The 15,378-nt window shown below is 37.0% G+C and overlaps 1 protein-coding gene across 2 annotated transcripts in view; it reads left to right on the top strand.

The window, feature by feature from the left end:
• Positions 1 to 15,378, top strand: part of HIVEP1 (HIVEP zinc finger 1) — a 236,421-nt gene that overhangs the window by 172,888 nt on the left and 48,155 nt on the right. For both annotated transcript variants that reach the window (XM_063451723.1, XM_063451724.1), the window contains one exon: positions 8,161 to 13,931. In XM_063451723.1, coding sequence (XP_063307793.1) covers positions 8,161 to 13,931 — 5,771 coding nt within the window. The remainder of the gene's footprint in view (positions 1 to 8,160; positions 13,932 to 15,378) is intronic.

The raw sequence follows: 15,378 nt of genomic DNA, 5'->3' as shown, positions 1-15,378 counted from the left end.
TTAAGCAGAATTGGACATATACCCAAGTTTGGCACTCCCAGACTATTCAAACATGTTTGTTTTTGCCAACAAAAAGTAAAATCTTTAGTATCAATGCCATCTGCTGATGTTAACACATAGGGCTGCTCATTTATCTTCCTGCGATCATTTTAATTCTTTTGCAGATCAATATATGCATAATGTTTTATTGTGCTTCAATCGATCATGTATATTTCATCCTTGTTAAATCTTTATATGTTAGCTATGTACTGTATACTTATTTTCTTTGGTAAGCTCATGGCCGTCATAAATTACATTCATCAGAATCAATATAGCTTTCAGAAAAGCTTACTGAAGCATATCAACAATATCTGTATTTTTCAAATCTTCCAGTATTCCTAAAACAGAGCCTTATTTGGGGTCATCTTTAAAATAATCTTGTTTTTACTCTTGAAGTTAGTGGCCTCATCCACAAGTAGAAAATCCACTTCAGTCCATTTTCACTTTGCTAAGACTTTATGTCGGATTTGTTAAAAATATATATTTAAATCATATGGAACATATACACTCCAAGTCTTTGTTGAAATTGATCTTAATATGTGTAGCTTGGTTGAAAGACGAGACGGTGGGATATGATGTAAACATTTAAATACATAAAGGGATTCAACACAGTAAAGGAGGAAGCCAAACAACAATATACAGGTAGCGCCAAGAACAATACTCCAAACACAATAGTATATAATAATAAGAGCAATAAAATCAATAAGGGCAATACAAACCCCACAGGATATAAAAAGAGTCCACAATAAAAGGTAATGGGTCCAGATGTCAGGTATAAGTATAAACATGAATAATAACAAGTTCTAAAAATATATGGCTAAAAGGTAGGTAGTGAGGTAGCCCAAAAAAATCTTTATTTAAAAAAATAAAGTCAAACTAAGAAACAGCCTTCTAAGATATAAAGAAAAAAACAAAACTACACCTTCTGTTCCAATCATATTTAGTTTTAATAACAACAATAAAGGAGTTAAAGGAACACTATAGTCACCTAAATTACTTTAGCTAAATAAAGCAGTTTTAGTGTATAGATCATTCCCCTGCAATTTCACTGCTCAATTCACTGTCATTTAGGAGTTAAATCACTTTGTTTCTGTTTGTGCAGCCCTAGCCACACCTCCCCTGGCTATGATTGACAGAGCCTGCAAGAAAAAAAAACTGGTTTCACTTTCAAACAGATTTAATTTACCTTAAATAATTGTATCTCAATCTCTAAATTGAACTTTAATCACACACAGGAGGCTCTTGCAGGGTCTAGCAAGCTATTAACATAGCAGGGGATAAGAAAATCTTAATTAAACAGAACTTGCAATAAAGAAAGCCTAAATAGGGCTCTCTTTACAGGAAGTGTTTATGGAAGGCTGTGCAAGTCACATGCAGGGAGGTGTGACTAGGGTTCATAAACAAAGGCATTTAACTCCTAAATGGCAGAGGATTGAGCAGTGAGGCTGCAGGGGCATGTTATATACACCAAAACTGCTTCATTAAGCTAAAGTTGTTCAGGTGACTATAGTGTCCCTTTAAAAGAATAATGACGTAATAAGCACAGGTACATTTTACAACAAGATGAAATTTTAAAACAAATTCTTCCCACCAAACCAAATATTATATTTAGAGGTGCCCCAATTTAAAAAAATATTCTCACAAAATGTTTTACTAAGAACAATACAGCTGTTATCAAATGTCAAAGGGTTTTTTAAATGCAGAATGTGCATTGTATGTAAAACTACCCAGGTGCTAGTGCAAAATAAAACCTCTAACTTCACTTTGAACATTACTAAAAAAAAACCTATAAGATAAATTATTTTATTACATGCAATTCTAGTAATGTTATTTATCTATTGGAGTGCCCATGTGACCTCCAATATGTAGACTTATATATATAATTATTTACGCGAATATCAGTACATTGCCAAAACATAACAAAAGGATACTTAAATCACACTGTATCAAAACACTTTTTAAAAACATTAAAAAAATCCAGGATGTTTGAAATTTACTGGCATACAAAAATGTATGATGCCATGGCGTGGAGGTGATATGAAAAACATTCTGGGAAAGAATGAGATGCAGTGGGTTTTTAACTTGAGAACTTTGGTACCAGAAGGTTTAAATGCTGATTTTGATCTTTTTAACTTTCTGTAGAATCTGTTTTTAATGTGTTTTAATTGTAACTTTTTAGCAGATATGCCTAAAGGCTGTGTTTCTTTTTATACATTTTCTATCAATTGTTATATCTCTTGTCTAAAAATGCTCATTTTATTATTATTATTATTATTATGTTATTATTTATATAGTGCCATCAAATTCTGCAGCGCTTTACAATGAGTGGACGAACAGACATGTAGTTGTAACCAGACAAGTGGAACACACAGGAACAGAGGGGTTGAGGGCTCTGCTCAATGAGCTTACATACTAGTGGGAGTGGGGTAAAGTGACAGAAAAAGGTAAGGATAGTATTAGACTAACGACAGCTGCAAGAGAGGAATCAGTCGGGAGCTATTAACAGTTTAATTGATACGCTTTTATGAAGAAGTGGGTTTTTAATGATTTTTTGAAGGAGTGGAGACTGGGTGAGCATCTAACAGAGGAAGGAAGCAAGTTCCACAGGAACGGTGCAGCCCTGGAGAAGTCTTGAAGGCGAGCATCAGAGGTGGGAGTACGGACAGAAGATAGACGTAAGTCTTCAGCAGAGCGTAAGGGCCTAGACGGGACATACTGATACCGGAGAAACTGACGGAAGCCAAGCACAGAGAGATGGACACAGGTTTCTTCAGGAAGGAAGAGATTCTTTATTCGATTCACCGACCGGGACTCAGAGGTACTAATGTCACCAAAATACAACAAGATCTGAGCCCCGAACAATAGTGTAGGCTCCTTATATAGGCATGTAACTCCTCCCATAATAAGCTCCACCCACACATAATCTTACCCAATCAATCGAACAAGAACTAACTTCCTGTTTGACCACATGGCTTGCCCAGCACAATGGAGGAGGGGAATACTACATCCTGTATTCTCGCACATGCTCCGTACACTACTGATTGTATCTTTGCCTCGTGCAACCAACCGACCGATACACCAGTATATGCACGTACACATGCCACGTGGTAATCTCGGCCTACTACATTTATTTTTACCGAGATTCCACCACAATACTTGAGTATTAGGGAGGATAGATAGGTGGGTGCAGCATTATGTAGAGATTTGAAAGCAAGAACCAGAATTTTAAATTGAGCCCTATATCTTCCAGGCCAATGTAGGGACTGACAGAAAGGTGAGGCGTGGGAGGTGCGGGTGGACAGGAAGATGAGCCTCGCCGCCGCATTCATTATGGACTGTAACAGCGCAAGTTAGGAGCACGTAAGACCACTGAGAAGTGGATTACAGTAGTCAATATGATATATTGTTTATTCCTGAGCCCTCGTTTTTAATATCTAATTATACAGGCTACACTGCCACACACAATATATTGCTTAGACCTAATAAAGTTACAATTTAAGAAAAAGGGAAAAAAAGAAAATAAAACTGCCACACACACTATATTGCTTAGACCTGATAAAGTTACTATTTAAAAAAATAAAAATAAATTATTAGCCATAGCCATGCAATTGTGGTCATGTGATTAATAATGTTGTTTTGGCGCCAAGTGTTTTAAAGCCTGTATAAACCCATTTATGTCAGGTATCTGTTTTTACCACTCGAGAAAGCCCTAAGGGAAGAAACGTGTTGTGGTTTTTATGCTGTTGTTAAAATAAAGTATTTTGACTACCTCACTACCTGCCTTTTAGCCATATATTTTTAGAACTTATTATTATTTATTTTTATACTTTTACCTGACATCTTGACCCAATACCTACTGTGGACAACCAACCATAGAAATTCTTGCTGGGGATTATACCACGCAGGCTTGATACACAGAGCGGTAAATCTGCTCACTCTATTTTGTGATTTACCATCATTCTACTGTGTACCAAAACCAGAGGGATATCCTGCAAGTGGGGATTGTATACCACTGCATGCTGTTTTACCTAGAGCAGGTTATAGCTCTACCATATGTGAGTTGACATCTTATCTAAGTGTTGTTTGCCCTACCATGTTCTACCATATTGCACTATTGGTTTGCCTCTGTTTTTGCTTCCTTTTCATACTGCTATTAAACAAAGCTACCAAGAAAGTCCCATACCAGGGCTAGAATATCTATTGCCACCTTTGAGACACTGCTGTACCATTTTGTATTTTTTATTCTTTCAATTTTTATTGTGGACTCTTTTTATATCCTGTGGGGTTTGTATTGCTCTTATTGATTTTATGGCTCTTATTATTATATACTATTGTGTTTGGAGTATTTTTGTTGGCACTACCTGTATATTGTTCTTTGACTTGTTCTAGTTTTCTTGGGGGTTGGGGGGATTCCCCTATTATCAGGTGTGCTGCCTCCTATCCTAGTGTTCCTAGTTTGTTTAGCGCTGCTCTACTCCTGGTACAGTAAAGGAGGAGACTATATTTAAAAAAAGAAAAACTAACACAACAAGAGGACATAGTCTTAAGTTAGAGGGGTATAGGTTTAAAAATAATTTCAGGAAGTATTACTTTACTGAGAGGGTAGTGGATGCATGGAATAGCCTTTCAGCTGAAGTGGTAGAGGTTAACACAGTAAAGGAGTTTAAGCATGCGTGGGATAGGCAAAAGGCTATCCTAACTATAAGATAAGGCCTGGGACTAATGAAAGTATTTAGAAAATTGGGTAGACTAGATGGGCCGAATGGTTCTTATCTGCCGTCACATTCTATGTTTCTAAGCAAAACAGTGGCACCTTTAGCTTGTTCAGAACTAATTGGGATTTATCCACTAAAAAGTGAAACCAAACTGCTTAATTTAGGTAATAATTGAAGATTTAGAACCTTTGTTCTACCCTGCTGTAGCCACAGCTTAGTATTTTTAGCTAAAATTTAGCCATTTGATTTCCAATTCACACCAGTTTGGTGTTTAGTGATATTTTGTGTAGCTGTTCATGCTGTCTCAAAGAAAGCCACTGGAAATCACTGACATCGGAATACACTTGTACTGTTGCAGGTTTTGAAAGAGAAAGAGAGAATGTAGACGGATGCAGTTGCCAAAAAATAAATAAATAGTTGTGCTTCAAACTCTATATAGTAACCACATTGTGTGTTTGTGCCAAGTGTGTCCCATTCCTTTTAGTACAGTTCTCCGGTACTCTGCACAAGGCTTCATTAAGAGAAATCGAGAGAGGGATAGTGCTATACAGAGAAAAAGCATAAAGAAAGAAGCGGGTAGGTGTTCTAATAATGTGTGGGCTTGAGTGGGCTGGGACTGGCAGCAATGAGAATTACTACAACAAACCCATTGCTTATTATTTCCCATCCAATATTGCAGTTTGTAGAGGCATATTGAAAATCATCTTTCCAGGTAATCTGATCTCTTAGAAATGCTTGCTAGAAGTCATATTGGGACAGCTTGCCCATGTACAATGTATTCTAATTTATGCAGTAAATATACTTCATGCTATTTTAGTTTTTATCTTATTGTTAAAAGGCTTCGCTAGTTGCACTTCTGTATTAAATAATAACCAGAAACTAATGCGAAGGCTCATTTAGCCAATATTCAGACATAGCATTGATATTTAGGTGTATTCCTCGACCACGTGCCAGGGCGGGAGGTCATTCTCATTGCAGTAATATATTGTCTTATAATAAATGTGCGGATCTACGTATATGTGTGCTGCCACAGTCAGTACTAAATATTTTGTAGATAAAATGAAAATAATCGATTTTTGCACGGACGGATTATAGAATAGATTCACAGAATATTGCTTATGTGTCTGGTAAATAGAGAAACATATATTTCACTGTAATGGGTTTATGTCAATTGGAAAAAAATGTGAGTTTGCACAAGTTTGCTTTCTTATGTATTTCTAAATGGATGTCCTTATAAGTCTGTGTGGTTATTGAAAGCTGTGTACTAAATAGATCTTGTCATCATATGTTTTATAGACTGAATATGTATATATATATTTTTTTTTATGAATTTAGATCATAAATATTATATTATATTGTACTGCAGGCAAGCACCAGGCATGAAGCATTTATCCTAGAGTGCAAGTCTATTGATAATAGACTTATATATATATATAATTATTTCCGGTAAGAATTAAACAAACATCACACTTTAATTGCTGTAAACTTTGACTCCCACCATCCCAAAATAAGCATTAAGAGCTCCAGTCAAAATGCAAATATGGTAAAATGAAAGTCTTATTGTGATGGAATCCAGCATTGCACCCAACGGGTAACATACATTGTCATTGTTAGGTACTTCTTATTAAAAGAGAAAATAGAGTTTATTAGCAATGTAAATCAGATGTTGTGTCAAGTGGCTGAACTAAGGTAATTTAATGTCCATGCGTTCATACAAACAAATGACTGTTTACGTAAATGCTTGGATTACCCTAATAGGCACACACACACATATATTATATATTTATGTGTGTGTGTGTGTGTGCATATTTATCAAGTATATATGTATATTCGGTGGTTTCTATAAGGGTTAACCTTTCTAATACAGGTAGGACCCCTCGTTGCCCCTTGGACAGCCTAAATCCTTAATGACTTGGAATTAAAAAGGTGCTGGGAAAATTCCTTAGCATTTCTGGTCAGTTTCAGAGATACTCGAACCTCCATGTCTGACACCAGAAATCAATCCAGTATCAAAGTCATGTAGATCCCATTTCTTCACTTTTACCATTTTTGGTTTAACTCCTTAAGGACACATGACATGTCTGACATGTCATGATTCCCTTTTATTCCAGAAGTTTGGTCCTTAAGGGGTTAAACAAAGGTTGACAATCTTAAACATGTCTATGCTTTTTTGAACTTATTGACTGACACTTGATTGGCTGATTATTAGATATAACAAGCAAGAGCACCTTCTAAAGTGGTTGTGGAGAGAAAGCAAGAGTGTGTGCATGTGGTATATATGCTCCATGACAAAGAACCTGTCACACATAATTCTGCCTAATTATCAACACAAGAAAACTTTAATCCATTTTAGCAGATAGTGTATCTCTTAAAATACATGTTGTGAGAGATGATTAATCCGTAAAGGCAGATTATTAGTTGTTTTGTTACGTGTAATGGAAGGAAATGGATTGTATATAATTTACTTTACCATTTGCATGTATGAATCTTGAACCATAACAATTCTTCTTATAAACATAGATGCCAGTTTTTTAACACATGCGTTCTAATGGTATTAGTTCAGTTTTTATTAAGACCCTTATTTTCCCAGTAGAAAGGTATAATAGGTGTGGTAAGGATGTTTTATGTCAAATTGAGCTTCTTGCATGAACATTCTCACCCTAATGACTTAATATCATGCATTATAGTGTTCCTTACCTTGTCACCGTACACTTATGAAAAGCATACATTATTGAAAACGTGGTTTAAATATTTTGACTGTGATGCTTTATAATTCATGTGCTTTCATCCTCAAGAATGCTTGAGAATACCAATTCATTTGCATATTGGTTTGCTCTGTGCTTTCACAAAAAGAGGAGTCAGAAAAGGCAAAGCCCCTTTGCACGCTGCAGTTTCTATTAGCTTGTTTGAATAGTTTCATTCATGTTGTATTATGAATATTATTTATGGCGAGTGTGCATGCAGAGATTTTCAATAGAAAGCTGGCAGCTGAACTACCTGTCCCATAATTCCTCTGCACACAGAGATCCCAGTAAAATAATTAAAAGAATGATCCATGTCCTAGACACAACTAAACATTGCACAAAAACAGGGACCATCGAAGGAATTTTTTAAATTATTTTATGTTTTTTTTTTTTTTTTTTTTGTAGATGTGTTCTATTTGGCCTGTTTTTCTCCATTCAGCCTTGCTATCATAATACCAATAATCTCACAATGAAGTTTAGATATAAGAAAAATAATAAAGAACGACATGTTTTATGCAGTTTAATAATATGATAGAACAGTTTCCCACGCAGCAAATATAAAATAAAAAAAGTAATTGTTCTTTGTTCTTGTTTTGCACGTCAGTTATATTTTTCACCTATCTCACACGAAGAATGTCATTTTGTTTTCTTTTTCCTTGTAGAAATTGCAGACATTGGTTCCAGAAGTTGTTTGGATGCAGTTAAAGGCATCAAGAGGAAAAAAATTGTTACGGAAAATCATCTTAAGAAAATACCAAAGTCACCACTGAGGAATGTTTCTAAAGATAAGCAAAGGAATGATGTAGATACCTTCATTGCTCCCAGCAATTATCCTTGTGTCTCTGGTGACTCAAAATATAAAGAACTTTTACCCATCCGAAATCAGAAGCAAAATAAAGTTATCAGTTCAGAGTCCATTGTGCAATCTGTTAAGTCTGGGATTTCAATGCAGGCTAAAAAGCTTTCTGTACCCCCAGATTTATGCAACGGGAGAAGTGAAGACCAAGAATTCGGGAACAAAATGACATTATCAAGGGAGAGGTCTACTACAGGGTCTTCACCAAGCAATCAGAAAAGTGCAAACATCCACTCTGAGAATGTAAACAAACAGTATCCATGTGCAAATTCAGCTTTTGATGTTTTATTAAAAGCTATGGAGCCTGAACTCAATACCTTAAGCCAATCTTGGCCACCTTGTGGGACACAGACTGAAAAACAAGGACACAACAAGATTCCAGCACCTCCATTGAAACCTACAGCTTCAAACTCATCCACTTTCTCTCAGCGTGAAATGAGTGCGAGACATTTGCACTACAATCGTGCTAGCCAAGGGAACCAGCTATGCATGCCAGCCAAGGGTTCTCCGCATGCAGCGTTTCATTCAGGTACTGAACAGGAACAGATGCCTTTTGAGGCCAGACTGCAAAAGCAGCAATCTTCTTCATGTCTTAGTTATTCTTCCTCTCTGGAAGCTACTAAACACCAGCAAGTTTACCATGTTGCTGTTACTTCTTCAGTAGTTCACCCTTCATCATCTACTGTAACTCAGGTTCTTCCTTTACCAGGAAACTCTTCTTCCTCAACTAGTCACTCAAGCCTGTCGATAACTTCCACGTATAGTCTAGCTCAAGTTACTTCACTTCTTAGCGGGGAGCAAATGTGCAATATTGTTCTGAAAGAACAAAAGCCAAAAAAACAAGGTAAATACATATGTGAATATTGTAATAGGGCGTGTGCAAAACCCAGTGTTCTCCTAAAGCACATCCGTTCTCATACTGGGGAACGCCCATACCCTTGTGTAACATGTGGATTTTCTTTCAAAACAAAAAGCAATTTGTACAAGCACAAAAAATCTCATGCACATGCAATCAAGGTTGGACTTGGCCAAAGGCCAGATTCTGGAGTTTCGCATGATGCAGAAAAAGCACTTTGTATTCATTCGGATGTAGATGAAAGTGGAGAAAGTGAGGATGAGTATGCATCCGAGGAAAGGCAAGATGATCTAACGTCTCCTAGTCTAGAATGTTGCGAAACTGTAAATATGTTATCAGAAAAAGAAGATATGTCGCAGAAAGAAAGTCAGACTTCAAACAGTCCAGTTGCAATGTTACAAGACATTTCAGAAGAAGATAAAAATGAAGACTCAAGACTGACTGAATTACCAAAAGTAGTTGTTTATCCAGTCAGTATTTCTCCTTTACGAGCTGACAGCCCCAAAGTGCTAGAATCCACTTCTGAACATTTCATTGCACAGATGCCTGAAATCAAAACAAAAAACAAGAACCCAAAAGTGCTGCGGATATATTCATTAGGTGAAATAGAGCAGTCTTCCCAAAATAAGTGTGATTTGGTTCAAGAAGGAGATAAAAAAACTCAAAATATAGTAACTTCCCATGCACAGCTGCAGAGACAGCAAGCTACCGATTGTTCTCAAGAACAGCAGAATAAATGCCTTCTGAGCCCCCGAAGCCTAGGAAGCACTGACTCTGGTTATTTTTCACGCTCTGAAAGTGCAGACCAAGCAATGAGCTCACCAGCTCCTTTCCTAAAACTCTTGCCCACATCTGATAAAGACATTTCCAAAAATGTAATCCCCATGGCACCTACAGTTGCTCCTGTGTTACAAGCAGTTCAAACAGTATGTGTTGAGAAACAAACCATTACTGCAGGAACAATGAGACCACCTTTAGGAACAAGAACACTTGAGGAACGAATTTCAAAATTGATATCAGACAATGAAGCTGTAGTAGATGACAAGCAACTAGATAGTGTCAAACCTAGGAGAACATCCCTCTCTAGAAGAGGCAGCATAGATTCACCAAAGTCTTACATATTTAAGGATTCCTTTCAGTTTGATTTAAAACCTGTAGGGAGACGAACCAGCTCAAGTTCAGACATACCAAAATCTCCATTTACTCCAACAGAAAAATCTAAGCAAGTGTTTTTTCTTTCAGTTCCTTCCCAGTATCCTTCAATGGACTGTTTGCCGATTACTAGAAGTAATTCAATGCCAACAACTGGTTATTCAGCCATTCCACCAGGCTTGCCACCTTCTCATCCTCTTCGTGTTAGTCAATCATTTGATGAAAAAATAGGTACTCTTTATGATGATGTGTTTGTATCAGGACCTTCCACACCTCACCAAAGTGTTCATCCTCGTACACTTGTTAGACAAGTTGCAGTAGAAGACTCCTCAACATCTGAGCACTATGGTCTTGGACCAGCACGGTCAGTAGATGAAAGTTATCACAGAAGCAAAACATCATCTGATGTTTTGCTTCCCAGAAGCAAATCCTTTGTACAAGGCTCCAGTTTAGACAAGAATAAAAAGGCACATCAAGGCAGAGGTACCATGTTTGAGTGTGAAACATGTAGAAATAGATACAGAAAATTAGAAAATTTTGAAAATCATAAAAAGTTTTACTGTTCTGAACTACATGGACCAAAGAGTAAAACAGTGTCTCGAGAAGCTGAGCACAGTTCAACAGCAAACATTTCACAGCCTCAAGTTCTTCACTATAGAGTTGGTAGTTCAGCTGGAACATCAGAGCAACCTCTGCAAATAAGAAAAAGAAGAAAGATGAAAAGTGTAGGAGATGATGATGAGCCACAACAAAGCAATAGCCGTACAGCTCCTGACAGTATGGAAGCAAGCTGTACAAAGAATTCCTCAACTATTACAATTCTGGGCTCACAATCATGTACTGTTTCAGCAATCAGTTCTCAAATACAGTTGGTACCAAGGAGCACAGAGCCAACTATTGATGTTAATGAGCCAACAGTGGAGAAAAACACATGTTTAGTTTCTCATGAAAACGTGGAACTGAAATGTCAAGGAACTGGAATTTCTGTAATTCAGCACACAAATTCATTGAGTAGGCCTAATTCATTTGAGAAATCAGAATCTGTTGAAAGAGTTTCACCTGTGCCATTTTATGAAATTAATAAAGGTAGTGTGAATCATTCTTTTGGTGCAACTGCTATTCATGAAGAAAGGTCTGTTTCTTCTTCTCAGAATTCTCCTAGTAGGTCAGCTGAAATACCAGTGGTTCATGAAAGTCAAAGGGGAACCTCTAGTGAAAGAACTGCTTTAATTACACAGTCTCGTCTAGTGCGCCAACATAATATTCAGGTACCAGAGATATTGGTTACAGAAGAGCCTGACAAAGAGCCAGAAAATCAATCAAATGATCAAGAAACACAAGAGAAATTTAGCTGGCCACAACGTAGTGACAGCCTTTCTAGCTTACCTACTGAAAAACTTCCCCCCAAAAAGAAAAGAATTAGGTTAGCTGATCTTGAGCATTCATCTGCTGAATCAAGTTTTGAGTCAACACTTTCAAGAAGTTTGAGTCGCGAGAGTAGCTTATCTCGTGCGTCAAGTTTTTCAGCTTCATTTGATAAGGAAGAATCCTCAAAATCTGACAGTTCTACAAAAGCAGAAGGGGTAAATAAATCCTCTTCTGAGTTCCTGACCATACCAACTGGTTTGAATGTATTTGGTGTTCAAAGAGAAATGAAACGTGCAGCATCCGAGCAAATTAACTGTACACAACCTTCGATGGAGGTCATGGATTACAGAAGTAAATCTTTTGATTGTGGAAGTATGTCTCGGTCAAGGTCTATGTCGCCAATTAATATAATTGCTCCAAAATCTTATGTATGCACCTCAAGTAGTGGACACGTGCCTTTGCTGGAAAGGAGAAGAGGACCTTTAGTAAAACAAATATCTTTACATATTGGTTCAGAAAGCAGTATTCCTGCAGCTAAATCCAAACTTTTGAGTCTTCAATCAGATAATCCTGTTTTATTTCAAAGTAATGTGCAAATAAATAGGTCCTTATCAGATGTTAATGTATACACTAAGGAAGTCAATGAGAAAAAATCTAAAAGTGACTTACATGGTTCAGCTGAAAATACAAACCTTCCAAGTGTCTTGTCCATTCCACATTCTGCATCTTCTACTTTTGTACATACCACTCAAACCTCCTTATTCAAACATGATTTTGCTGGTAGCATACACAGTACTACTAAAAGAGAATATAAAGATACAAATGTAGTTTCCCAAAATGTGAACGAACATGAATCTTGCTTTGCACCGAAATATCAGCTAAAAGTTCATAAACTTCAAGAAACTCAGTTTTATAGTTCAGATCCTGCTATAATCATTTTGCCACAAAGATCTTCTACAGAACGAGTACATGAAATCAATAGCAACAAATCTTGGAATGCAACAAATAATGTAATGGATCCGCTGCAAAAGCAGGGCAAACCTAGTAAGCCAAGTGGTCAATTTCAAAGTGTGTATTCTATAAATGTTCCTGTTCATAATTATAGTAATTCTTTATATTATGGAATTTCCACTGCAATGTCACTGCCTGAGATATTAGTTACACAGGATCAAGGCAATCCCATTTTGTGTAAAGCAAGTTCAATGCATGTGCCAAATCCTAGAGAAAAAATTCTGATGCCAAAGTCTCAGGAAGAACCCATCAGACCTCTTCAATGCCTAAACAAACAATATACCTATGATAAAAGTTCTCCAAATGCCCCTGCTCAAAAAGTGCCAGTTTCTGGTCTATTTCCTCAGCAAGAGACCTCTGCCTCAAGTAAGAGAATGCTATCACCAGCAAACAGTTTGGATATCGCAATGGAAAAGCATCAAAAACGTGTTAAAGATGAAAGTGGTGCTCCATGTAATACCAGCCAACAGGTTCATTTGTTGAGCATGAAAGCTGGAGAAGTTTGCAAGCCAAGGAAACCAATGTTAGTACGTCAACTTTGTACCACAGACCCAAGTGATGGCTTAGATCAGGATGTTGCTCTTGTGCCTGACAGTATTAACCAGGAAAACCCCACTTCTGAAAAAATACTCAGTAACTTCCATTCCCCTAAAAAAACGGTTTCTCCTGTTCCTGAGCAGGTAAAAAGTGCAGTAGAATATGAAACAAATGAATCCACTGATTCATCCAGTCCTGGAGTAGAAATGTCACCAGAACCGTCTCCAGAAAATACTCAAATGTGTGCCTTGAAGTCTGTATTTAGTGGTCAAGAGAGAAAGTCACCAGTTTCGAAGAACATTCAGATTCAAGGTCAAATAAAACTAGGTGCTGCAATATCTGTGGTTAATATTGGGGACATGCATAGACTATCATTTCCAAGCTTGAAGACCTCAACAAGTTTTACCTGGTGTTATCTGTTGAAACGGAGGCCAATACACCTTCCTCAGAGTGACCAAAAGATTTCTGCTTACGCTTCCTGGACCACTAGTCCTAATAATCCAAATCCATTTGGTTTAATCACCAAAGTAGCACTTTCTCTTCTGAATTCTAAACAGAAATCTGAGAAATTTATATTTACCCAAGTGAAAACCACTCACCCACGACGTGACATTCTTGTCTATTCAAGCAAATGGAAAAATAGTGCAAAAAAGGTAATGCATAACGTTTTTCTCTCAGATCTTCTAAAAAAAAAATCTACAAAATGCATTGAAATTTATAGACTTACCATTATTAATATAACGTTTTAGGATCTGTTTTTACATTTTCCAAACACAATATGTAAGCATTTAAGTTAAAGGATTTATTTTACCATTTAAACACTATTGCCTTACGACAGTACACACAGACAGGGATTGATGGAGAACCACCAAAAGTATAGTGCTGTATGTATCTCTGCTGGGCCACCTGCTATGAAATCTAAAAAGGAGAACCCATAAATAAAATAGACCAAAGTATTTTTGTCCTTCTTTTACCTATTTTGATTATGGGTTTTTTTGGCCGGTTGTGTGATCAGCTACAGAGGGTTTCATTGAGAAGATCATGTGACGTAATTGTAACCAATGGAAATGATATGTGGGAGATTATACCTAGGGATTGACCGATATTGATTTTTTAGAGCCGATACCAATACGGTAATCTGAACTTTCAGGCCGATAGCCGATAACTTGCCGAATTGTTCTAAAGATTATAATTCTAAAGATAAATGCACAAAATATACATGCCACATGTAGTGGATGCAGTGTGTTTAGACAGGGGAGCTGTGTGTGTTTGTTTAGTGTGTGTGTAGTGGATGCAGTGTATATTTGTGTAGTGTGTGTATATAATGAATGCAGAGTGTGTTTGTGTAGTGTGTATAGTGAATGCAGTGAGTGTTTGTGTAGTGTGTGTATATATATATATATATATGTATAGTGAATGCAGAGTGTGTTTGTGTATTGTGTATATATAGTGAAAGCAGTAAGTGTTTGTGTAGTGTGTGTATATAAGGAATGCAGAGTGTGTTTGTGTAGTGTGTATATATAGTGAATGCAGTGCGTGTTTGTGAAGTGTGTATATTTGGTGAATGCAGTGAGTGTTTATGTAGTGTGTATATATAGTGAGTGTTTGTGTAGTGTATATATAGTGAATGCAGAGTGTGTTTGTGTATAGTGAATGCAGCGAGTGTTTGTGTAGTGTGTGTGTATATATATATAGTGAATGCAGTGAGTGTTTGTGTAGTGTGTATAGTGAATGCAGAGTGTGTGTGTAGTGTGTGTATAGTGATTGGAGAGAGTTTTGTAGTGTGTATAGTGAATGCAGTGTTTGCAGTGTGGGTAAAGTGAATGCAGTGTGTGTGTAGTGTGTATATAATGCAGAGTGTGTGTGTGTGTTTGTGTAGAGATGTAATTTGTGTAAAATGGGGGGGGGGGGGTATTTTTTTTTTTTTAATATTTAAATGTTTTTTACTTTTTATTTTTTTAGTCCCCCCTCCCTGCTTCTTACCAGTGAGGGGGGATATAGTATTCTCTGGTGGTCCGGTGGCTTGTTAAGTACTGTGGATGGTCCAGCAATAAGCTGTGAATTACCTCCCAGTAGCTCCCTTCAGTGGTAGTTGCGCGG

The sequence above is a fragment of the Pelobates fuscus genome, chromosome 4, assembly GCF_036172605.1.
Source record: "Pelobates fuscus isolate aPelFus1 chromosome 4, aPelFus1.pri, whole genome shotgun sequence".
Classification (NCBI taxonomy): domain Eukaryota; kingdom Metazoa; phylum Chordata; class Amphibia; order Anura; family Pelobatidae; genus Pelobates; species Pelobates fuscus.
The sequence above is the reverse complement of the archived record's forward strand: the minus strand, read 5'-3'. Positions and strand labels throughout refer to the sequence as shown.